The following is a 24,112-nucleotide window of genomic DNA, read 5'->3' as shown; positions in this document are numbered from 1 at the left end:
CTTGTTAGAAAAGGTGCAGTTAAAAAAATCCCAACAACTGATACCTGAAGACTCCACAGAACAGTAGAAATACAACTACAACAGTAAAAATACAACATTTTATAGCCAGATTTCAGTCTATGGCTCAGGCTATAATTCAGATGATGAGTGACACTTGACTCTTTAGATGTAAAGAAGTGCCTATGTTTAGTGAGCCTGCTCTTTTTAGTTATAGAAATCCATGCTCATTATTCATTAGCAGATGTTGATTGCCCCTTTCAGGGCCTGAATCAGACTCGATTACAACATTTATGTTTTCTTTGTACTTAAAGATTTCATATCACTTGTAGGTCCCTCGCTGTCAGGAGAGTAGGGAATAAGGAGTCACTGCCACGTGTTTCTCAATAGCATTTTCTTAAAAGAAACGCTTTAACAAAATCTTGGAAAGGTGTGTAAATCACACGATAATATTTCAAAACTGGCCTGAGTCACTGTAGCATCTGTACTTACGGAGGTGTAACAGGATGGCCAGCCCCAGCCTCATGCCTCCCCAGCAAAATCTGACTGGTATTGCTGCAAGAGAAAAACTGGTTCATCACTCGGTGCTCTCTCTCACCAGGGCACGCAGGTGTACCCAGAACCAGCCTTTAGTAAAGTGACAGAGAAGTATAAAGATATCAAGACTAAAAGGAAACCCTGGCTTTGATTTAGTTGTAGGAAAAAAAAATTTCATGGAAATTTCAGCACTGAAACGGGGATGAAGGCAGAGGAGCACTTCACAAAGGCTTTCAGAGAAGACCGCGAAAACATATTCACACTTAGTGTAGAATATAACCAAAATACTATCAACTAAAATACTGTAGTATTAAAAAAACCCCAACAACTTAATTCTAAGTGGATTCAGCAGGGCTGTTTGCAGAGATCTAGCCCTTTTGCTGGAGGTTCTTGTTTGTTTTCATTAGCTTAAAACATAGTCAGACATCCTAATGAAGATGCCACTGAGAAATGCCTGATGTCAGGTACTATGATTTTTGTCAGGTGCTATGAGTTTTGTCAGAGACCTGATATAAGTGCATCTTAAGGTGTAGTGAAGAAAACCAGATAATGTCAGCATCAATGCAAAAAACTTGTACAGGGGAAACTCAGCATGAGTCCAAAAGAGATTGTGGCATCCTTCCTATTTACCTGGAGGAAAGTGAGACTTGCCAACACAAAACTTCTGTTGGAGAAACAAAAGGCAGACATGGGTATAAAAGATAATCCAGCATCCTGCCACCAAGTAGAACTGCCAAACCAAACCTGCCCTCATCTTTGCATCTTCCACCTATTTCTCCACGTGTAGGAACCAGTGAGGCTGATGTGCTCTGAAACGGATCCAGCTGCCGGGGCATCCCTGTATGAGCATGCCCCAAGCACCACTTCCCAGCTGTGTTCTTGTTCCTCACCTTCACACAGCCATCACTGTACTGAGTTTAAATGAAATACACCCCCAGAGTAGTGGGAACATAAACAAAAGCACTTCAGATGTTATAGACTCCATATGGGCTTGGTGCACCCAGCTCTATACAGCACATGACACAACAGCTGTACCTAGATGAGTTCTTCAGCAACCACAGGCAGGGAAAGCTAGCAAGGGTCACCAGGCTTCCATGCTGCTGCAGCTAACTCTCACCTGCCACAACCAGAGAGCCTGGCATGTGACAGGGAGATGATGCTACTGAGCATCCACGCAGCTGTGCCTGGCTCACTGGCTAGAGAGAGACCTGGCCATAGTTCCACTGTCCAAGGCAAAATTGAGCAAATATTTTCCTCCTGTGCTGTAGTGATTATGTTGAGACAGACTGGACTGGCCTCAGCACCAGTCCTTTATTAGAAAACTTTTCATGCCTTCTTTCAGTGTACTTCTTTCCAACGACTCTGACTCCTTCCCTCATAGGCAGTTTCACACAGTACTGACTCCTTTTCTTACAGGCAGCTTCACACAGCTCTGACTCCTTCTCTCCTTTCTGCATGACACACTAAACCCCAGCCTGTCCCTTTCCTGGCCCCTTACCCTGACTGTCCCTCACACAACATCTTCTTACCTTGTCTGTCCCTTGCACGACTGCATGTCCCTTACCTCCTCACAACACAGCCAGCTGACTCCATCCCAAACTGCAGCAGACTCTCAGTCTTAAGTTCTAACTCAAATTGCAATTGTAACTTGTGGCCAGCTAACCCACTCTTTTATAACATCCAAACTCATTGGGCAGGCAGAGATGTTTCCACACCTCCATAATCAGTACAGCTGTAATTCATCGGGAGAGATTGCCTTCTGTACTATCTTTTCAACTTATCTTCCCACACTGTGCTGGACTTTAAATCTTACACTCTGACAGAATAATGGACAGACTCAGAGATGATTTAAGCTGCAACCACTGCAACAGCATTGTAGTGAAATACAGGTGCCCAAGGTGAACGATCTTGGCAGGTACACATCCAATGCCTACCCGAACACTGTGACATGTAATACCAGTGATACTCTCTAAACTGACTCCCTTTAATGGAGAAACAAGGACTAGAAAAACCCCAGCATACTTTGGTTCCATGCTTAACAGGAAAATTAAATACTGAAGAGGTCTTACCTGGGTTCCAGGCAGCCAAGTGTCGCAGCTGGGAATGAACAGAGCTGAGTGAGGGAAGCAAGCAAAGGCATACCTGTGCACTTCAGCTGGAGAAGACAGCACGTCCCCCGAGGCACCAAGGTGTAGGTGAGAATGAGACCCAGCCTGCAACCTGTCAAAAGCTTGATTTGTGAACTCCTTCTGCTTCTGGCATCAGCAAATATATTCACTGAAAGACAATTGTGACAGGTTAAGTTCATGGCAGAAAAAGTTCATGCAACTGAAAACAGAAGGCTGGGATTATTAAAGTGCTGGCAAACAACACCTTGTCTGTTGTTTAATTAAACATTTGTTCAGTTGGTCTGGTTTAAAACCAAACATCAAAGTCTTTATAGCTGTTTAACATCAGAAGTCAGTGGCTCTGGATTATCTGAGCATGAATAAAAAAGGATAACTCCTCACAGCAGGAGTGTGAATGGTCCGGAGGGCTGTTGGGGTTCTGAGGTGACTGTAAACATGCCTGCCAGACACCTGTGATTGCACTTGTGTGGACATATTGAGCCAAATCTGAAAGAGTTCAAACTCTGGATCATCAGTGTGAACACTAGGTTTTTCTTAATTTAAAGCTGAAGACAACAGGGCAACTCGAGTCAGGGCTTTGCATTTCAGCACAAGTTTTGCCTGTAACTGTCCCCAGCAGGGACACAGGGCAGGGATTGATGTGTGGGGTACAGCACAGTCACGGGCAGTGCAGTGACAGAGCAGCTCTGAAATAGTGTTCAACAGCTCGCACACAGAACTGTTTTCTGGTGTCTGTTGAAACCTGTGGCACTGTGTTTCAATGTTTTCACATGGCAGGTTGCCTTGATACACAATTTTAGAGGTGACATGTTTGTTACCAGCCCTCCTCTGACTGTTTGTAAGGTTTAATTCATGATAGTCTGTCAAGTAGCATCACACATCCTTAAATAGAAGATTTTCTATATGAGTAAAATATGTTTTATAAATTAATCACTGCCTTTTCTTTTGGTTGCTCCTATTCTTTCAGAAAAAAAAAAAGTGTGTTCTTTAATCCTATTGCAATGTTCAGTACTAAGTGTCCCCTGTCATTATTATGATTATTAACTCTAGCAGAAATAATTCTTACACTTAAATATTTTGAAATTATTTTCCTCAAATGCATGTGGAAATTACTTGGGAGAGACTTTTTTTCAGGCTGATTTAATCTGCATTTGGTTTGCACTCATGCATGATTAACTATTGTACAGATGGTTTATACTTAGTGGGCTTTGGTATTAGGAAAAAGACTCAATGATATATTAAGATATTAATTTTACTTTTTTTGTGCAATCAGTATGTCAAATATTGCCTGAAAGAGACACACATAACCAAGGAAAGTATTATTACTATGATGCTACTAAATTATAAAATGGTTGACATTTTATTAACATATTTTGTGGGGAATTCAGAATTTGTTATACAGAAGTTATGTGAAAAGTAAATATCAAGGAAGATTTATTTGCAGAATATAGCCAGTCCTCTGTTCTGATTTATGTAGGACCCCAAGCAAGAAGGAGGTTTTAAACTGCTTGAGGCAGGGATTAAGAAACTTCTTTCTTGCTTCTTTAATCTCTGCACTAGTAAAGGATCTGGATTTATAATGCATCACTCGTCCCATGCTGGCTGGAGGGTAGATAGCACTGGTGTGTGATTTTTCAAGTCATCACAGGTCCGAGGGCTGTCATTACTTAGGCCCAAGGCATATCCTCAGCACACACCAAGGATGGGAATTGCTAGCAGTACAGCATACATTCCCTTCACAGACACCAAGCAGCAGTGAGGGAAGGGGCAGGAGTAGAGCCACCACTTTAAATTTTCAACACATTTTTCAAGAAATAAGATTATTTGAGTCTAGGATTATTCTTTCTGTGTGAAAAGTAAGTATTTAATCTAAACAAATCGCTTGGGCTTTGTTCATGTCAATGGAGAAAGACAGGGAACCCTAGAGAGTTCATCCCACCAAATTCTTTAGACACCTTAAAGGGATAAATCCCCTTTTGGAGGTATCTGCTGCTTTCCTTTGGTTATGGGCAGCCCAGCTCCTAAAGTTTAGGATAGATGCCTGTATTTTAAGCAACATCTCATACCAATAAACAAGGGCTTGAAATTTTTAATTTTTCATTGCTATGTTGCCCTATTAATCAGAAATAGTTATTCTCTCTAAATTCGAGATAAAAGAAAATAGATTGTTGGAGATGAAAGCATAGCAGAGGGAACTAGAAAGAAAAAAAAAAGGAATATGCTACTGCAAACTTAAACCTGAAGCTTCTCACCAAAAAGCTTTTTGCATAACAGTGCTCTTATTCTGCTCATGGTCTCTGCACTGCTGAAAATGTTAAGAAAAGATTGTCCTATTTCTATTTCTCCAAATTTGTGGCCATGTCCGGTTTTATGTCCCCATTATTGGATTTTCCATATATGTCAGCCTAAATTGTCCTAAGTATTTTTCTCTAGGTTAAAGTAAATTCTTCTACAAAGGCTGAATTAATGTTGTTTAGAAATTATCTTGAGCTCAGAAAATCTCTCTGGCCCCTGAGAAATCCCTGGCCCACTGGCTTAGAAACATTTTCTTACCGATACAGAAAACTTTCATACTATGGTCTGTTTGGGAAGTCAGATGTATATTTGGGGGGTTTTATTGGTGAGGGTAGGGGGAGAGTGAATAAACAAAAATCAGAAGCCAAAAGACCACAATTTAAAAATGAATCAAAGGATTCCTCAAGCTCCCCCCCAAAAAATTAGGAAATTGAGATCATCAGGTGGAGAACCTGACAGACAGAAGGATGACAGCTTCAGTTTGAGAAGTGCAAACAGTGGAGAGATCATGTTCACTGGAGGACAACATCAGTGACAGCAGCAGCAAAAGCATTCACTGCAGAGCTACCAGAGCTCAGTATTTAAAGAGCCACAATGGGAGCCACTGGCTCTAGTCCTCCAGTCAGAAGCACAAAGTGAAATCAGCTTTTCCACCCTCCTGGGAAGCACCTGAACTACTGGTCTCTGGAATGGAAGAAATCTGCCCTCATAGTTTGTCTTTATATCCTTACAAAGACTTCAAAATTAAATAATATGTTTCAGATTGACATGGAATAAAACAATTTTGGTTCATTTACATTTATTTTGGTTAGTAAAAGTGAGATGGACTGAAATCACTTTTCTTTCTCCTTACTTCATTGGCTGGAAGAAACAGTTTCTTTCTCATATAATTGGAAAAATAAAAGTAGCACATATCACTAGAAGACAGAAAAAGCACATTTAGGCTGAAATGAATAAATCTTCAGAAAGATCTGTCTGCATAGAGAAATAACTGATATATCTGATATTACCAACACCTGTGACAGGCATGGTGTCTGGCTGTGCACCACCACAGCATCCTCACACTGCCCCTCTCCTGTGGTCACCCATGAGGGTCCTGGTTGCAGAAGACAGTGAGAACAGAGCAGAAAGGAGTTAGGTGATCCTGAGCTCTTGGCAATATAAACAGCTAAACTGATATTTTGGAGATTCTTCATTTTCAGTCCCAAATGAACTTTGGTACAAAGGCTTCCAGAGGTATCAGTTGGTGGGAGCATGTTGCTGATAATGCCAGGGTTGTGGGTTCAATCTCCATATGGACCATCCACTTAAAAGCTGGACTTGATGATCCTTCTGGGTCCCTTCCAACTCACACTATTCTGAGATTCTGTGAAATCTACCAGCATAAGCATGCTAATTACCTAAAAGCATGACAGAATGATGGCTGGATGACTATCAGCTCTTTAGTTTTAAACGAAGTCTATCTTGTAACATCTGGAATCTGTACAAACACAGGCAGCATCAAACAGAAGTCACACATAAGTGAGATGAATAACTAGATTTTGTCATGGACTCTAATGATATAACCAACATAACAGTAGCACAGCCAGAACGCTACATGCTAGTAAGTTGGGAACTGGTGGACAGATTTATATATCTTCCCCAGGATCAAGAATATGTAAACTCTGCTTTTTCTCAAGTATTTAATTATACCAGATGGAAGAAAGCAGAAAAAAATTGTCTTACTTCACTTTGCTGATCTTTTTTTGTCCAATGGAAGGAAAGTATTGTCACCACCAGGAAGGAGCATCTGGATATGATGGAAACCCCAAGCCAAGAATAGAAAATGCCAGCAGCAGAGCTGGAGAAGGAAATGCCTCTTGCTTTCAAAAGCCATTATTGAGGCAGTTCCTTTTCATCAGAAGAAGGCAGGAAGCAATCTCTCCCCTGCTGACCACCTGTGTGGAAGACATTTCAACAATTGGTTTGCTCATGCTTTCTGTCCTTTCTCACCATATAGTTTGTGACCATTACCCCAAGGTCCTGCCAGCAGGGTCAAGGGGGTGTGTGTCTGTGAACCCTGAGCCAGATGGCACTTCAGGGTCTCTGCTATATCTCACAGGGTAAGGTGCCTGCAACAGAAAACAGAAAAGGACAGGGGCTTTGGGGAAGTGAGGATCAATTTGAAGCTGGGGAGAGGGAAGAGAATCAGCTGATTCAGGTACCCTGGCAGCAAAAAGATTTAATGTTTTGAGAAGGTCCACAGGTAATCATAGAAACTTAGACTGGGCAAGGAAGATGTGAAGAGAGGTGGGCAGGGAATTACAGAGAATATGTTCAGAGTTGTAGCTGAAAGTTGTGGTTTAGACAGATGGGAATGAGAGAAGCGCCATGTGATAGCATTTCATTTAAAAGTATTTCCATGCAAGAACAGAGGCTCAAAATGCACCAGGGTAATTCACCCACATGGCTACAGAGTCTCCATTCTCAGAGTGGGCAAATCAGAAATAAAGTGGCTGTTTGAAGAGTTAGAACGCATGGGACCTACTGACATCCATGATGAAGTGCTCACCCAAGAGTATCCTGACCCCTTCAGATTGCCTTGCAGAAGTGTCCTGAAAATTAATTGCAACCCTGGTGGTTGCCAGATTACTCTTTGATTAGATAAAGCTTAATAGCCAGTTCTTATTTTTGCAAGGTTGAACTCTCACCAATCATATTCAAATTGTTACAGAAATCAACAAGCATGATAAAATAAATTTTAAAATCCCTCAGCAATATATGGAGTTCATGTTCTTTATTATTAAAATCAAAATAATATTCTTATAAAGCAAAACCTTCGTACCAATTTGTCAAGAGTTTCTTACAATCTGTTTGGCCTACTGGAACATCATGGGAATAACTTACAAGAAAACTCAAAAGTCTGATTTCTTATATGTTGGAATAAATCAGCCGAGACTCCATTTTCTTCATGCAGAAAGTCAATTCTTTATTCACAAAGCTCATATTTATAGGAAATATCAGAAGGAACTGTGTTAAACCTAATTGGTCAGCAATACAGTGAAACTCAGTTCATTGCTTGGTAAGGGCTGCTGTATATGTCTATCAAATTTTCTCTCTCTAGACAAGTTTACATTTTTCTTTTGTGGGTTATCATGGGACAAATCATATTGTTTACAGACGTACATTATTTTTGCACCCTCAGAATAAATTGTTGTGTTAAATGAACTTCTCATTCTCAAAATAGCTTTACACAGGAACTTGCAAATTGCTTGTTAGCTGCACTTAGAAGAAACGACAGGCCAGCTTTGGCAATTTTAGCAGAGTGAGGCCTGGTTTCATACGGCCTTTCTTTTATAATTCTTCTACCTGTCTATATCTCACCCTTTTTGTTAATTTCAAAAAGGCCATATGTTCTGATGTTAAAACAGCTCACTCTTGTGAGGGTATTATCTCATTAAGGTTATCACTGGTTATCTATTAGATATAGGATAAGATACATAAAAGACCAATTACAATCAACAAAACGTATCAAATTCTATCATGTCATTGACACAGGGTTTCGCAGCACAAGAAAAGAAAAAGAATAATGTCCAATATATCTTAGGAAATGGAAATAAATGACCATAGTTTTAAAGTAGTTGAGACTCGGGAGAAAGTTCATTAGCCGGAAATGTTGATCTTTGACATCACTGAATTCCTGGAACCTGGAACAGGGAATAACTGAAGAAGTTCAGTAGGAACTCTATACCACGATGATGACATAAGGCTTTCATTGGTAAATTGCCTCTGTAGTTTGCAGACACAGCTATGTCTTGGCAGTCCTACCTCTGGTCCTGTTCTGGCCATGAAGGCTGCATGGTGATTAGATTATTTCTCTTTCCACTTGCCTCGGAGGTGAACGGTGTCTGATCAAACGAACAGGTGACTGCTTCAAGCCTGCTGGTGATAAAACACAAGCACGCCCTCTCTTCAAGTCAGTGAATCAATTAAGCTTTGCTGTTGCACACTCAGTTGGGATTTAGATTTTATAATCTTTTTTCCAAATTTCTAATGTAAATATTCCATTATTCAAAATTATTTGCTATCTAAATTTCTAAGGTACATACTACATTATTTGGATGTTCTTAAGGCACTAAATCTCCCTTTTTTTGTTTCTTTTAAATGAGATGCATGTCTTTGGTTATGAGCATGAAAAAACATCAAGTCAAAACAATACATGTAGTGAACAAGAAACTGACAGCAATCAGGAATACAATAATAAATAATATTTCAGATAATACACATAATTAATAATACATGTGAAATTAGGTAATTAGGAATCTCTGAAATACTGTACCATCATCCTAGAGTCTGCGAACAGCTGACAAAACTCAATTTAGTGAGGGCTTGGATAATTATTTCTGGATAATAATTCCCAAGATCACTCTAAAAATACGTTCAGCTGTCATATATAAATAGTCAAATTGCCAAGTCAAAGTGACTTGAATCTAGTTTTGATGCAGAAAACATCTGGGTTTATTGGCAAATTCTCCATCCAGGTAGAGGCAAGGCCTGGCCACTGTCCAAACTCCAACTGGGAAGGAATTCCCTAAACACATTTTAAAATGAGGCTCTTAGGAATAGCACTTATGAGTAAAGCCCTTGGTGCTAAAGACTAATCAAAACAACTATTAGTTGGATCCCTCCAAAGTTTCCTTCAGGATAGAGATGCTTCAAACACAGCAAACTGCTGGAGTGCTTCTATAATAATAACTAGGAAAAAACACAAGACTAGCAGTTCAGAGGAGGCTTTCAACAAAGCCCAGATATCTTTTCTTCGAACTCTGAAAAATACTTAACTTTATGAGACAGCATTGGGTCAAACCACAGAGCCAGTGCAGGGACTAGCCAGACAGCTAACCTGGTCTAAGAGATGCATAAGCAGCTAGACAACAAAAAACGACATGCGTCTTTTAGATAATTACACAAAGAGATGTTAAAGCATATAAGAAATCTGGTATAACACCTATAAATACAGTAATAACATCTTATGAATAATGTCTATTATAAAATCAGTAAATTCACATCATGTAGTCAATGTATCAGGGGTAACCATCTTAAGAAGTTGAGATAACACCTTTCTAAACAGTCATGTACCTATGAAACAAAGGAGTGAAACAAACGAAATGAAACAAAGGAAAACCCTAGAACAGCTTACAATAAATAACAGCCATAATGTAGAATCATCACTGACTCTTCTGTGTTATCTACGGAAGATAAAACAGCAGAGATTGTGACAAGAAATAGAATCTTTGACAAAATCAAGGGTGAACACACTGTATCTTCTTTATCCACAACAGTGTTTATCAGTGTTTCATCACAGCTCTTTTAGTCAGAGTTGTCTTATCTCTTATAAGAAAACAACTATATATCTTACAATGTAGGAAAATATTATTTAGCTGTCTTAGATTGCAATGCAAGATGTAACCAAAGTATGTATTCTATCACCATCTGTCAAAACCAGGTGGGGCAGTGTTCTTTATCTCTTCCCCAACCCATTCTTCCTCCAGCAGATATCCTCTGTTAATGGGCCACCGAGTGTCACTGCATGACTGATAAAATTACACCATCCCACTGGGAGATGTTCCAGCCAGGGGGAGGAGCCAAGCATTCCTACCTGGCTATAATCTGAGATTTAGAACACCACAGACATCCTTTTTCCACTAGATTCCCAGAGGAAGACCAGACCCTTCTATGCCACCACTGGACCTTCAGCGGGTAACTACACCCTTCTACAGGAGCACTGCTTTAACAGAACCACATTTGTCATCCAGGAGGACAGCAGCCACCATTTATTCGGACTGCTACCAACACCCTGACTGACTGACGGGGTGTCAGGTTGTATCCTGACTTTGTCTGCATGAGCAGTAATTTTTTTTTTTGTGAACTAATTATTGAACTTTAAAGAACTGCTGCAGATAAAATTCAAGGTTATAAGACTTCGTTAAGAACTTAATTGCTGCAAATAATCTTGGGAGGAGAGCCACAGGCTGGGTGTGAGGGCAAGCGAGATGGCCAGCCAGGACGGCAGTGGTGGCCAAGCTGACCCCCACGCCCCTCCCGAAGGGGCTCTCATGGGTGCCAGGAACCCCCTGGCCTTCCGAGGCAGCCCCATGGGAGCCCCCCAGCCCCGCGGGGCCCTCCCGCCCCCCGGCGACGACAGCAGAGAGGCCGAGGACTCTGGGGTGCGCCCCAAGATCCCGCAGGAGCTGAAGATCCTGCAGCTCAAGGAGAGATGCCAGGAGGAACTGGTGATTGTCCCGGGGGTCGCGGCCGAGGACGAGATGGAGACGCAGCTCTGGGCGTCGGTGTCAGCCTCCGAGGCTGAGGAGGACACAGAGACATCCGAAAAGGAGCGGAACCAGAAGCGCCGCAACCGCAAGAAGAAGAAGCGGGGAACGGGAGGGGCCCGGGAGGGGCCCCCGAAACCCCGCCGAAGGGACCCCGAGCGCCTCCCCGGGGACGACACCGAGGTGGAGGTCGAGTACGTGATCGAGGAGCCCGAGATCTACGACCCCAACTTCGTGTTCTTCAAGAGGATTTTCGAGGCTTTCAAGCTGACAGGCGACGTGAATAAGGACAAGGAGGAGCTGGAGAGGACAGAGAGCGCCGGGGCCCTACGGAAAAAGGAACCCGAGGATGGCACCAGGAGCAGCGACGGGGACAGCTCCGATGACAAGCAGGAGAAGAAGCAGGAGGTCCCCAAGCTGTCAAAGAAGAAGTTGCGGCGCATGAACAGGCTCACAGTGGCCGAGCTGAAGCAGCTGGTGGCCCGCCATGATGTGGTGGAGATGCACGATGTCACCGCACAGGATCCTCAGCTGCTGGTGCACCTGAAGGCCACGCGGAACTCGGTGCCGGTGCCGCGGCACTGGTCTTCAAGAGGAAATACCTGCAGGGCAAGAGGGGCATCGAGAAGACACCCTTCAAGCTGCCCGAGTTCATCAAGCGCACGGGCATCCAGGAGATGGGCGAAGCCCTGCAGAAAGAAGAGCAGAGGACGATGAATTCCAAGATGCGAGAGAAGGTGCGGCCTAAGATAGGCAAGATGGACATCGATTACCAGAAACTCCACGACGCCTTCTTCAAGTGGCAGACCAAGCCCAAGCTGACCATCCACGGGGACCTCTACTACGAGGGAAAGGAGTTCGAGACGCAGCTCAAGGAGAAGAAGCCGGGCGAGCTCTCGGACGAGCTGCGGATCGCGCTGGTCATGCCCGTGGGGCCGAACGCCCACAAGGTGCCCCCGCCGTGGCTTATCGCCATGCAGAGCTACGGACTCCCCCCATCGTACCCCAGCCTCAGAATCCCGGGGCTCAACTCCCCCATCCCCGAGGGCTGCTCGTTCGGATACCACGCCGGGGCGTGGGGGAAGCCCCCCGTGGATGAGACGGGGAAGCCGCTTTATGGGGACGTGTTCGGCACCAACGCCGCCGAGTTGCAGACCAAGGAGGAGGAGGAGATCATCGATTGCATGCCCTGGGGGGAGCTGGAGCCATCTGACGAGGAATCCTCGGAGGAGGAGGACAGCGACGAAGAGAAACACGATGAGACCGGGTTCTTCACCCCGGCCGACAGAGGGTTGATGATCCCCGTGGGCTTCTCCTCGATGCCGACCGGGCTGGAGACACTGGAGCTGATCGAGCTCCGCAAGAAGAAAATCGAGGAGGCCATGGGCGGGAGAGAGATACCCCAGCTGTTCACGGTGGTCCCCGAAAAACGCAGGGCAACCGTGGGCATGGCCATGATGGGCTCCACTCACATCTACAACGTGTCCGCGGTAAAGGGGCGCAAGGGGCCAGGAACGGAGGCGCGGGGCTTGGAGTTGGCGCTGGTCCCTGAGGAGCTGGAGCTGGACCCCAGGGCCATGTCGCAGAAATACGAGGAGCACGTGCGGGAGCAGCAGGCGCAGGTGGAGAAGGAGGACTTCAGTGACATGGTGGCCGAGCACGCCGCCAAGCAGAAGAAGAGGAAGACGCAGCCCCACGACGCCCGTGAGGGGGGCAAGAAATACAAGGAGTTCAAGTTTTAGGTGTCACCGCTGTCCCCTCGGTATCACTTCACTGTCACCCATCCTGCACCGCTCTCTGTCACCCTGGGCCGCGGTCCGTGTGTTGGGGACAGCGCGGTGGCACTGTCCTGTCCTTGCCCCCTGTCCTTGTCCTCCTTGTCCCCGGCATTGTCCCCAGCCTGTCCTCCTTGTTTTGTGAATAAAAGGTGGCGTCCCCACCAAAAAAAAAAAAAAAAAAAAAAAAAAAAAAAAAAAAAAAAAGGAACAGAGCTGCAGCGGCCGGTGCGGGTCGGCTCACCGCGCCGCTCCATATCTACACCATGTCTCTTAGATGAACAGCAAGTAAATACAGATCAGCCGGTCCCAAGTCACCGGCAGACACCGCCCCGAAAAGGGAGGGGGGGTGTGAGCCGCGCCGCCGCTGCCAGCTGGGGAAGGAAAAAACTCCGCAGCACCGTCCTGTGGCCGCATCACATCCCTGAACGACTTACAGAGCCCAAACAATCAAATGCGTATATACACAGAGTTTACAATAACTTCAGGGAAATATGCTGATGTCTGCGGACTAAGCATCACCTTAGATGCATACTACTAGTGTAATTCTAACACAAGTGTCACAACAACTTGACTTTTTTTGGTAAAATACTAGTGAGATTATGTAATACTATTTATGAATATCCTAGTATCACCATCCCCTCTTATACGGCTTATCCACACCTCTCCCAAACCCTGAGAAAGAGTTGAGTGTCTTTAATGCAGTTAACAAATAGCAATGTATTTTCCTCTATTAAAGCAAATGGTTCCTCGTCCCTCCACTATGCCAGCTAAAACTATTCTCAACCAGGTAACCCTGCAGAAGGCCAAATACCTCCTACCATGCATGTTTTTAAGATTAATAGTGTTTTTCAAGACTAAGTTTTATGCTGGGACTGAGCAAACTTGTAGCAAAGGAGTAAAATATAGTGTATTTGTGAATAGAGCTTCAAAGAAACTTTCAGAAACCTGTTTATTAATGGTTGTGTGTTTTTTTCAAGAAAACTGTGTTCCAAAGAGCAGAAAATTGACCATTAAAATAAAAGAAACACTGAAAGTCACAACATACGCTTAATGTGTCATTATCTGCTCCTATGGCCTTGTGCTATGTTTAGACAATTCAAGAACATTATGTGGGAGCATTAGTGTTTTCATGCAACTTGATCAATTATCAAAATATTTTTGTTTTGTAATCATGATCTAATTACTAAAAATAGCCAAGCAGTGATAGAGCAGGCTTTATTACCAACCTGACGTTTGTAATCTGGACAGGAATTCAGTTCAGCGAATTTTTCCTCCTCACAGATACCATACAATCCATCAACAACATACAGCAAATCTCTGCTGAATGAAAGACACAACTTTGAGTCGGTTATCTGTGAGAGAAATGACAGATTTGTCTTTACAAACATGCTGTGGGTCAGCTGGTAGATAAGACTAGCACTGAGAGATAAAAGAAACAATGGGAAGGAGTCCATTGATTGATGAATGGAAAAAGATACTTGCCTTTACAAACAAACTGTAGGTTTGCTGATAAATTAGATTGAATATTTAAAGATGAAAGAAGCAATGAGGAAGAACCATGAATTCTATAAGAATTAAAAATTTAAAAGGAGGGTTATACATTAGAAGGGAATCTTGGGTATCAGGTGTTCCGGGAAGTCTGTACCTCTCAAGTACCTCGGCCAATGGGGAAAGAGAGAGGGAAATGCGGCCGGGAAAATAGGATAAAAAGGGGGCTGCGTCCTCCAAAAATTTGAGAGACCCCAGGGGAATGCCCCATGGCCTCTCCCTGTATTCGAATAAAGTAAAAGGACTCCTCTGTCTCCTTTTTGGACATAAATCTCTGGTGTTTGTGGATTAATTTTCCTGACATTTGTCTGCACCAAACAATTTAAACTCTTAGGAAAAGGACAAAAACCCCAGGAAGATGACACTAACATTTTTCAACCTCAGCATTCACAGTACTTCGTTGCAGTACAACACAGTTCTTACCTCAGCTGCCTTGTGAGCTCCCACCGAGCTTCATGAAACAGCTGTATAAATTGCAACTTAAACGTTAGCTAATTCACAGAAATATTCAATATAAGAATTAGGATTAATTTATCATTTAAAAAATTGTAGAGGTAAGCAATTATGTATGAAAACAGTGGTGACTATGTAGAACAAAGCCATTCTGTTTACACGATGAATTAATGGTAAATAGGATTGCTTCAGACGGCCTCAGTAGTTTTAACATCGTCCTCCTTTCAGTGAGCAGGACTGGTCTTCTTTTGAGACCCAATGACAAGAAATCTTCCCTAGGATAACTTTAAAAAGGATCTCTCAGAAGACCAGAAGTTCGGGTTAAGTTGGAAAACTTATGTTAAAGATTAGAGAGACCAAGTCTTTCACCAACAGTTTTTATTTATTGACACCAGCTCCAGACAGACCGAGCAAATGGCAGCCCGTGAGCACACCCCGCGGCAGTGAGCACAGGCGGCACCGCACTGCTCCCGCCTCGGGGCCGGCACCGGCGCCTCCGGCCGCGGGCAGCGAGCGGGCCCCGGCCCCGGGCCCTCCCGGAGCTCCCAGCTCCCGGTTCCTGGAGCGTGGATCCTCCTCATTGGCCGAGGCCGCTCCCGCCCCATCCAGCCCAAGGCGCCGGGGTCCGCGCCCCTCATGGCCGCCCCTCACACACACTGCGGCCGCCGCTGCCCCTCCCTCACGCCATATCATTTCCAATCTTCCCAGCCCTCACCTCTCAACCTCCAGGACTTTCTCCTCCTCCACCCCCGTTCCAGCCACTCCCACCGTTCATCTCCATATTCGCTCTTTTGCACCTGTTTCCTCTGCTCCTCCTTCTTCTGCCTAAATGCCACCTCGATGCCTCCACGTTCCGGTAAAGCGGCTGCTCTCTATTCTCTGAATCCCTGCAGGCGCTCCTGGCCGATCCCACTCGTGCTGTCTAGCCTTTTCCTCTTCCCTTCGCGCTAACAAAATGCTTTTTCAGCTATCGTGAACCACCTGTACAGGTGACTGATGGGGGCTTGTGCTTAGTCTCGACATCCTTTATCCAGGTTTATATTTTAGTTTGTATATCCTGCACACGGTTTCCAGCGTTTTAACTCATGCTGAAGTGTGTTGAAGTGCAGGTGGGCGGTATCTGTGCATGTTTACATTTGTTTCTCTTGTTTGGTCTACTACCGTCCTCTTTGTTACTGTCTTTGATACCAATGTTCTTCGTAGTCCATACTCCTGGGAATTTATCTTCTGTCTTATGTAATTTGCTAAACCCTACGGATATGAGACATGGTTTCCTCTCTTTGCACATATCAAGGGATTTCATAAATCGCCAGTGTTAAGAAATGTGGGAGGTTTTTGGGAAGACAGTTGTATTTTTGCATAGGTGGCTGCATTTAAGTCTGGAAGTGCTTTGGGATCTTGTTAAATACTGAAGCAAACGTGTAAAGCAGCAGCTGAGGGACAGCCTGTTGGCTTACCTGCATGGTTTGCTCTTGGCAGCTGGATTTCTTCCGCCTTGTCGGGCTCCCTGAGGTCATTTGACAGATACTTACAGGCTGCCACGACTTAGATGTGATCAGGAGAGCAGAAAAAACTCGGGCGTAAGGAAAGGAGCACGGCTTGGAGTAGTCTGGTACTTGATGGGTGCAGTACAATCACAGTTGTGTTTCTTTAGCACAGTGCAGTCAAGTACACAGTGTTCGTGTAATGGACAGTGTTATCACTATATATTTTTTCTTTGATTTTCCTAACTTCTGATTTTTTTCCCATGTTTCCCATCATAAAATCTCATGGAGACATCTTAGTTATAAATAAGACTACAGTAGTGCAAAGCTGCAAGCAGTTTTGTCCCGTGCCACTTCTCTGTAAGAGGCATCTCAATGTGATCTCACTAAGGCCAAGCCCATGTTTGTGAGCAGATGAGATTGTTTGCCTGTGAAAACATCGGTTGAGCATCTGTGCTGCACAGCTAATAACCAGATCTATCAGTTTCTCCTTCCATGCCTCAGTGCCAAGACCATTTCAAGGGACAATAGGGCTTAGCCAGAAAAATCCCTGGCTGCTGAATTATACCCTACGACCTAGGCATGTCAAAGTAAGAGCTTTATGTGCCAGAGCTAAAGCTGCCTGCTCTTTCCGAGATGAGGGAACAAATGTACAATTAGCATATTTTTAGCCTGGTTATTTATCTCTTGTAACATCATACTTCCCCCCCTCCCCTTTTTTCTTTTTGACTGTCTGATCCAGTTGTTGCTATAGTTGCTAAAATGATGGAAACAGACTGATCACAATTCAGTGAGAACACTGGCATGTTTGCTACATGTTTGTTTCCTTCCTTCCTGCTTATCTCTAAAAAGCAAAAAATACTCTGAATCTGTTCATACTCCTTTTTTATTTCAGGTTCTCTTTATTGTCAAATGCTGTAGATACCCAAAGAGTCGTTTAATTCAAATTGTGTATACTCTGGCATGCTATTGAAACTCTTTTATCATGGATCTACTTTTTACTCTAAACCATTAAAAAGGGAAAATCTGAATTAATGCTGTGTAATTCACCACTATCTGTTTCTAGGATGTGGGTTTTATTCGCTTGCCTCATTATCAAAAATACTGGAGTCTTCAGTCTCTTTTTTTTCAGATCTATGAAGATAAATGTCTAATTTATAATTATATATTATATATATAATTATAATATATATTTATAATTTATAATGTCTAAAGTATTATTTCTCCTTTTTTAAAACCTCATATTAAGCAAATTTTAAAAAATAATTTTGGTATCATCTAAGATGTTAGTACTCCCTGGAAGATATTGGGAGAGCTCCCTTTTTGGCTGTAAGGTGTCTAGGTTGGGTCAGCTACTTGTGGGCAGCGTGGCAGTAGCATGATAAGAGTTGTAAGCAAAAATCTGGAGATAAACTAATGGTGCAGTTACTAAGGCATAATGCTTGTGGAGAGGCAGTGCCTATTAGTTAATTCCAGTGGCGCAGGGAAAAGGACTGAGATTTTGGGTATACGTGAGCCCTCTTACACTTTTTTCACTTCAAGTCTGAAGACTGGCTTGTGAGCTTAAAATCTTTCCTTCCCCACTTTTACAGGCCTTTTCCTTCACAGTTAATGTAAGATGCTGCCTCTTTTCAAATGCTGCCTGCTTCTGTATCCACAGTATCCAAACCAGTATTAACACTGCAAGCCGCGTGACAGCCCTTAATCAGTTTGCTTTGGAAGGTACTTGACATCCATCCCTTTAAAAGATCACTAAGTACCTCGCAGGGTCACAGGTTCTCCGGGGCAGCACGTCCCTTTTGTCACGGCGGGGGTGACACTGTCATGCCCGGGAGCCCACGCGCCTGCGGGACCGGCTGCGAGGCCGTGCAGAGAGCCCTGCGAGCGGCGTGGGGCCGCACTCCCTGCGGCTCCGGAGCCCGGCCCGCGGCTGCTCCCGGCTCCGCTCCACGGCAGGGTCCGGGAGCACGGCCCCCGCTGTGTCCATGCGCTCCCGCTGTGTCCACGGGACCCCGCTATGTCCATGCGCTCCCGCTCGTCCCAGCCCGGCCGCGGCCGCGGCGGCCGGCGCATGTCCGAGGCTGCGAGCATGCGCGCAGCGGCAGGCGGGGCGCTCCGCCGCTCCCGTCGGCCCGCGGCTCCCGCCGGGCGTCGGCGGCGGAGCGAGCCCGCCCCGGCCCGCGGTGCCATGCTTAGCGGGGCGGGCGCCGGGCAGCGCGTTGCGTCTCGTCTCCCCCGTCTGGCCTCGCCCGCGGTGCTGGGCAGCGGCGGCAGAAGCGAGAGGTAGGGGATAGCGACGGGAGGGCGGAGGCGCGGCCTGTCCCGTCCCGCACCCTCCCGTGGCTGCCCTGTGCGTGGCGGCGGGGAGCGCCCGGGGCCCTCACAGGTGTGTGGGCTCCAGGCCCCTCGGTGTGGGAAGCTGGGCCCGAGCCCGAGCCCCCCGGCAGGGGATTCAGGCGTGGGGCCGCTCCGCGCCCGTGGGAGCGGGCGTTGGGACGCGCCGGTGGCGGCCTCGCTACCAAGTTGTCTGAGAAAGCGAAAACTGCCCGAGTCCCTCAGCTGAGTCGGAATTGCCGTGCGGGCCTCTGCTCTTGAGTGGCATTTGTGCTGTGCTTTGTCCCTTATTTATCATTAATAATAATGTTTCTTAACGCAGCTGGCTCTTGGATTCATAATACCTTACTTTCATAGCAATGGACTCCAAATTTTTTTGGAGCACCTATGTGGAGATGGGCAGGGGGAAGGGATCAGGTCTGCATCTGGGTTTGTAGCTGAAAGTGAGTCTGTCTGTGTGGGATTAAAGAAACCAACGAACAGATTGCATATTTCTAGCTGGATTACAAAAATCCACATATTTACTGATGCAGGGTGATTTAGAAAGTTTTTTAGTAAAGCGCTCTCAAATTCCCTGTGTTTATCTTGTGCCTCTTTACGGTGTGCTCTTACACATGCGATAGCAGGGAAGATACGCGGAAAATGAAAGAGTGCTCTGTTGGCTTCATTGCTATATTTGTAGGATAACAGGCAAGCCCTGCTGGTCTTTCCTCTGTGCTAACGAATGTTATGACTTCAGCTGTGTCCAAGCAGCTGCTTTGCCATATCTGTGCACTGAAGTTTTCCAGCTTTTCCTTGAGCTACTCTGAATTAATTCTTTAAAACAGTTATGTGGTGTAGTAAGGACAGAACCTTGTTTCCTAACTTTTTTTTTTAATGCTGTAAAACCAAAGTCTGTTCCAGCACTTATCTTCTCTGCCCACTCCAACTGGGGTTTCTTTAAATCCTCTGTAACACACACAGTACCATTTTGTTGATATCTGCAGCCTGACCAAGTGCAAAGTCTGTGTCTGAAGTCAATTAGTGTAATGAAAAAGTTGCAGGCATAGATGGTTTTTCTTGTGTGAGCTTTAATTTGCAGTAGAGCCTATTGCTTTGTTATTGTATGGTACAAAACCTGCTCAGCACCAGTAAGAGGCAGAGCAGGGAATAGATCTTGAGTAGTTTCACTAGGACATGCCAGAGACTTGATAGTCTCTTGAAACAGGGTAGATGAGTTCACAGATTTTTCTACAAGATGATGATAACTGTCTCATGTTGGCAGTGTAGGTTAGCTTGCCCACCTTATAGTGTTTAAACAGGGAACAATAGGATGACATTCTCAGGATACAGTAAATGCATGATGGTTTTCATAGCTTCAGAAATTCATGGTGAAGTTCAGCAGTTCCCCAGAAGAAAAACAACTATGTCAACTTGTTAAAACTTGCAGTGTATTGGCAGGACCAGGCTGTGAGCATATATTTGCATGATTTGGAAATGGTTTAAGACAGTATTTTCAGGGCAAGCTACTTTTCTCGGCATCCTGCTGCTTAACATGACTCCAGGCAGAGATCATGTCATGTACACAAATGATTCTGAAGGATGGAGTTAAGATCTGATCCATAACTTGCTTTGGGAGATATTTTTATAGAGGGAAGAAAAATGATCGTTTTATAATCATAATATTCTACACCTGTAAAAATGTGAAATGCACCTTTTTTTCCTTTAGGATATAGTTAGTGCCCACGTTGGCCAAATGCAGGAGCCCACAGCAGTCTGATGTCCTCTGAAGTTTATGCAGCCTATTAGATATTTCCTCCTAAGTCAGTGACTTCCATGCACTGTCAGGTCTGTTTAGAAAATTTACTTCAGGACTGAGTTTGATTTTTTTAAAAATTTAAAATGCAATATATTCACTACCAATAAGAACTTAATTGAGAAGGAAATTAATCATAATAACTAAATGGCGAATGTGCTGGATGTGGCTGGGCTGTAAGCAGCAGTGTCCAGGCCAATCTTAACAATTTTCTTGAAGCAAGAGTGACCATCCAGTTGTTCTAGCATGTCTTTCTTGAAAACATATTTCTGGGGTTTGAGTGACCTTATTATTGCTTCATGTTAAAGCCAGTCAGTTTGAACAATATTGCTTGTGTCTTTTAATCTCAACAATGTATTCTCAAATTAGAGGGAATATATGAAGAAGGAGGTGGAGGAGTGTGCTGAAGATGAGGCGACTGAATCGGAAGAAGACCTTGAATTTGATGAAAGAATTGGATGCCTTTCCAAAGGTTCCTGAAAGCTATGTGGAGACTTCAGCAAGTGGAGGCACAGGTAGGCCTTGTTGAGATGCTGATACTGATAGAAACTTCAGCATGAGGAAGACAGGCATCTGTTTTCACTTGAAACTAGTTTAAATTGGTTTCTTGAATTCTTTGGTGGACTGAGTTAATTCCTTTCAAGTAAAGACATAGTATCTTATCCAAAAATATGCATCCATCACTCATCTGAAGGGAGATTTTTGTATAAAGCTGGTGAAACTCAACTCAATGTAAAGGTTAGAAATAAAAACTTCTAACCAGTTGCAACTGGAAGCGCACTGTGCCAAGGCTGTCATAAAACTTTCTCATTTGTTGTCTCACCAAGCTCTTTTCTTGGTGTCAGGTTGGTGTTCTGGATAAGACTGAGTGAGCATGACCTGAAATGATGGTGGGATTCAACACTATGCTTTTGCAAAAATGGAAAAATATTCTCGAGACAGCTATGTTGAGCATCAAGATAAAGCACAGTTTTCTAAGGCTTTTCTTTTGAAGGTGTGCTTGATTTTTAGAGTAAGGAAAGCCCTTTGAAGAACTAAACACTTTAATCCAGGACATGTGCTTGTACTGTCCCTATTAGTCACTTGAGCTTCTCTGAAAAAGCTGGAGCTGTAAAAAAGATCTTCTTTATGTATCTGATCATAAAATTGTGTCTTTAAGTTGAGTTGAGTTAGAGGTAACCTGATCTGAAAATAGTGACTCCATCTCTTGGACTATTGGAATTATTTGCAGATAGGAAACTGCTAGCACTTAGAAGTGGAGGACAAAAATCTCCCTTGTGTGTGATTATGCCTGAAACTCAATTGAATAAAAAGTGCAGGAAGCAATTGCAACCTACAGATAAGCCTTTGAAGTTGTTACGCCACTTATAGTGTAGAAATAAATATCAGAAGGTTCTATATTACTTTGCTTTTTCCTCAAGTGCACTGTTAATAATTAAAGGATTATTGTATATAAAATAATCTCTAAGCAGTGTGTAAATAATGCTTTGTTAATGTTAGTCCTAGTTCCTGAGGAAACAAGTGGTTTGTTTCTATGTTGTAATTTGCATAAAAACCACCAAATGCTAAAATAATCCTTTTTTGTAGTATAGCACCATCCTTCATGAGACCTTTGCTTTGGTGAATGGTGCATTAATGATTTCTAAACACCACAAGTTACTTTAGCATTCTTTGGTTTTATCTCAGTAACCTTATAAATGACAATATAGGATAGTCTTTTTCTGTGTGATTGTGAAATCTGAATGTAGAATTCATGTTTCATTCAGGATTAAAGTGTCAGGTTTACTTTCTGATGTGATAGGGATCTAAACCATACCAAGACTATTCTCAGACTTTCTTGGCCTTGAAACCCATTGCGGAAGAAGTACTGGTCTCTCAAACAGGCTGACACTCCAGTTCTGGGGCTGGGAGATCCTTCAGGAAAGAAAATTATACAAGACTTTATTTTCCTGTTCAGATCCACACATACATTTGCTCAGAATGACCCAGAAAGCGGCTGTAGCTCTAATTGTGTTTGTGTGGCTCTGGATTGCCAATATGGCTCCAGCTTTCCTATTGTTGCATAGCCAGGGCGAGTCTGGCCTACTGCTTCCAAAGTAAATTGAAAGCCAGAATAATAATAATTGACTGATTAGTGCAGTTGACATGAAGGGTTTCATGTGTGTGAATTTTACATAATGTCAGCTGAAAGCTAGAACTGGAAACATTGCTGATTGATGCAACAGTCAATAGCTTCTTTTCTGATCCCCAAGAACAGTGCCTTTATTCTCTGCTCTCACCTCTGGCTTGTGGACCACTGTGTAGTGAGTTGAAGCCTATCAACAATGAGCTTGTTTTTTCTCAAGTTGCACTGTGTGGATTCCATAGAGATATTCCACAGAATGTAAATGAAAATACCTGCAGTGCCAATAAGCTGTACAAATTGCTACTATGCTCCACAACTGAAGTGTTTTCAAGCTTATAAAAGCCATGATTTAATAAAAGGACTGTAGCAGGTGCTTCTGTGCATCTGTTACTGTGTTTCTGACTGTGCAGCAGGGTGATCTTCCCCTTGCATTATAGAACTTTGCAAGTGTGATGAGTAGGCTGCCTTAGAGATCAGTGAAGCACATGTACCATTAAAATACACCAAATAGTTTTCATCCTAAAAATAATTTCAAGTTCTTCACTTATTGGTGGAATGGATAGCTGCCTGTTGCTTGTTGCTAGAGGGAGTCTTGTTTGAAATATTGAGGTGGGAGTCATAACTATGCAGCTATGCACAAGTAATATAATGCATCTTATTTCTCTTGTCTGCTAGCTTCTTGAGTCTAAAACTTGATATAAAAAATTGTTATAAAAACTTAACTTGTAGACAAGTAGAGGCTTGAAGGGGTTTCGAGGTGCACTATCTTCTTCTTTCATGTTGGAAGTTAGGATTGAGTTTTCCTAGACCATCCCTGACAGCGATTTGTGTGCATTTTGTGTACGGAGGAAGATCTAGCCTGTTCTTAAATTTTCCATACAGGGATTTCACAGCTTCCTAATCATTCCAATATTTGACTGTACTTAGAAAGTACTTTCTTGATGCAAAGGTAGGACTTGCTTTTTTCTGCTCCTATGTGAGAAGAAATACTATCAGCATGAAAGCAACTTTTTAAGAGCAGATTTTGGGTTTATAAATCAAAGGTACCAGTGTTGTACTGGTAATGTTCAACTTTATGAATTATTAGAATTTTGTTCTGCTTGTGGTTCTGAATAGCATTTCTCACAGTCTGAATTTTTACTTTTTTTCCTCTGACCAGTTTCTCTGATAGCATTTACAACAATAGCTTTCCTGACTATAATGGAGTTCATGGTGTACCGGGACACATGGATGAAATATGAATATGAAGTAGACAAGGACTTTACTAGGTAACATTATTTGTTATCATTCTTTTTAAAATGTTAGCTGCCTGCATTTCAGGAAAGA

General features: G+C 43.6%; 3 protein-coding genes and 1 long non-coding RNA gene across 10 annotated transcripts in view; 2 read left to right on the top strand and 2 right to left on the bottom strand.

Moving 5' to 3' along the window:
• LAMB4 (laminin subunit beta 4) overlaps nt 1–523 on the bottom strand; it is a 39,626-nt gene extending 39,103 nt beyond the window's left edge. For both annotated transcript variants that reach the window (XM_088165805.1, XM_088165806.1), the window contains exon 1: nt 490–523. In XM_088165805.1, coding sequence (XP_088021931.1) covers nt 490–523 — 34 coding nt within the window. The remainder of the gene's footprint in view (nt 1–489) is intronic.
• A 7,345-nt stretch (nt 524–7,868) lies between these two features.
• LOC148223734 (uncharacterized) lies at nt 7,869–18,379 on the bottom strand. Of its 4 annotated transcripts, none has more exons than XR_015804069.1 (3): nt 15,764–18,379; nt 14,274–14,367; nt 7,869–8,879 (listed from the first exon to the last, which is right to left on the bottom strand). It is a non-coding gene; the product is annotated as an uncharacterized LOC148223734 (long non-coding RNA). The 4 variants fall into 4 exon arrangements; XR_015804068.1 differs by having other exon boundaries at nt 7,869–8,876; XR_015804071.1 differs by having other exon boundaries at nt 14,274–14,364.
• On the top strand, nt 10,991–13,011 carry SF3B2 (splicing factor 3b subunit 2). The gene is given in 2 exon segments (XM_014868926.2): nt 10,991–11,852; nt 11,855–13,011. Coding segments are annotated over 2 exon segments (2,019 nt in total).
• ERGIC2 (ERGIC and golgi 2) overlaps nt 15,745–24,112 on the top strand; it is a 24,003-nt gene continuing 15,635 nt past the window's right edge. Inside the window, exons 1-3 of one of the 3 annotated variants that reach the window (XM_014868980.2) lie at nt 15,745–15,904; nt 21,031–21,176; nt 23,946–24,054. In XM_014868980.2, the coding sequence (XP_014724466.1) occupies nt 21,071–21,176; nt 23,946–24,054 (215 nt within the window). In that variant the 5' untranslated portion in view covers nt 15,745–15,904; nt 21,031–21,070. Of the gene's footprint in view, nt 16,038–18,634; nt 18,816–21,030; nt 21,177–23,945; nt 24,055–24,112 lie in introns of those variants that run through there. The other 2 variants (XM_088165804.1, XM_014868982.2) reach the window with 2 other exon arrangements.

Source organism: Sturnus vulgaris, chromosome 5 (genome assembly GCF_052056855.1).
Source record: "Sturnus vulgaris isolate bStuVul1 chromosome 5, bStuVul1.hap1, whole genome shotgun sequence".
In the NCBI taxonomy this organism is placed as follows: Eukaryota; Metazoa; Chordata; class Aves; order Passeriformes; family Sturnidae; genus Sturnus; species Sturnus vulgaris.
The sequence above is the reverse complement of the archived record's forward strand: the minus strand, read 5'-3'. Positions and strand labels throughout refer to the sequence as shown.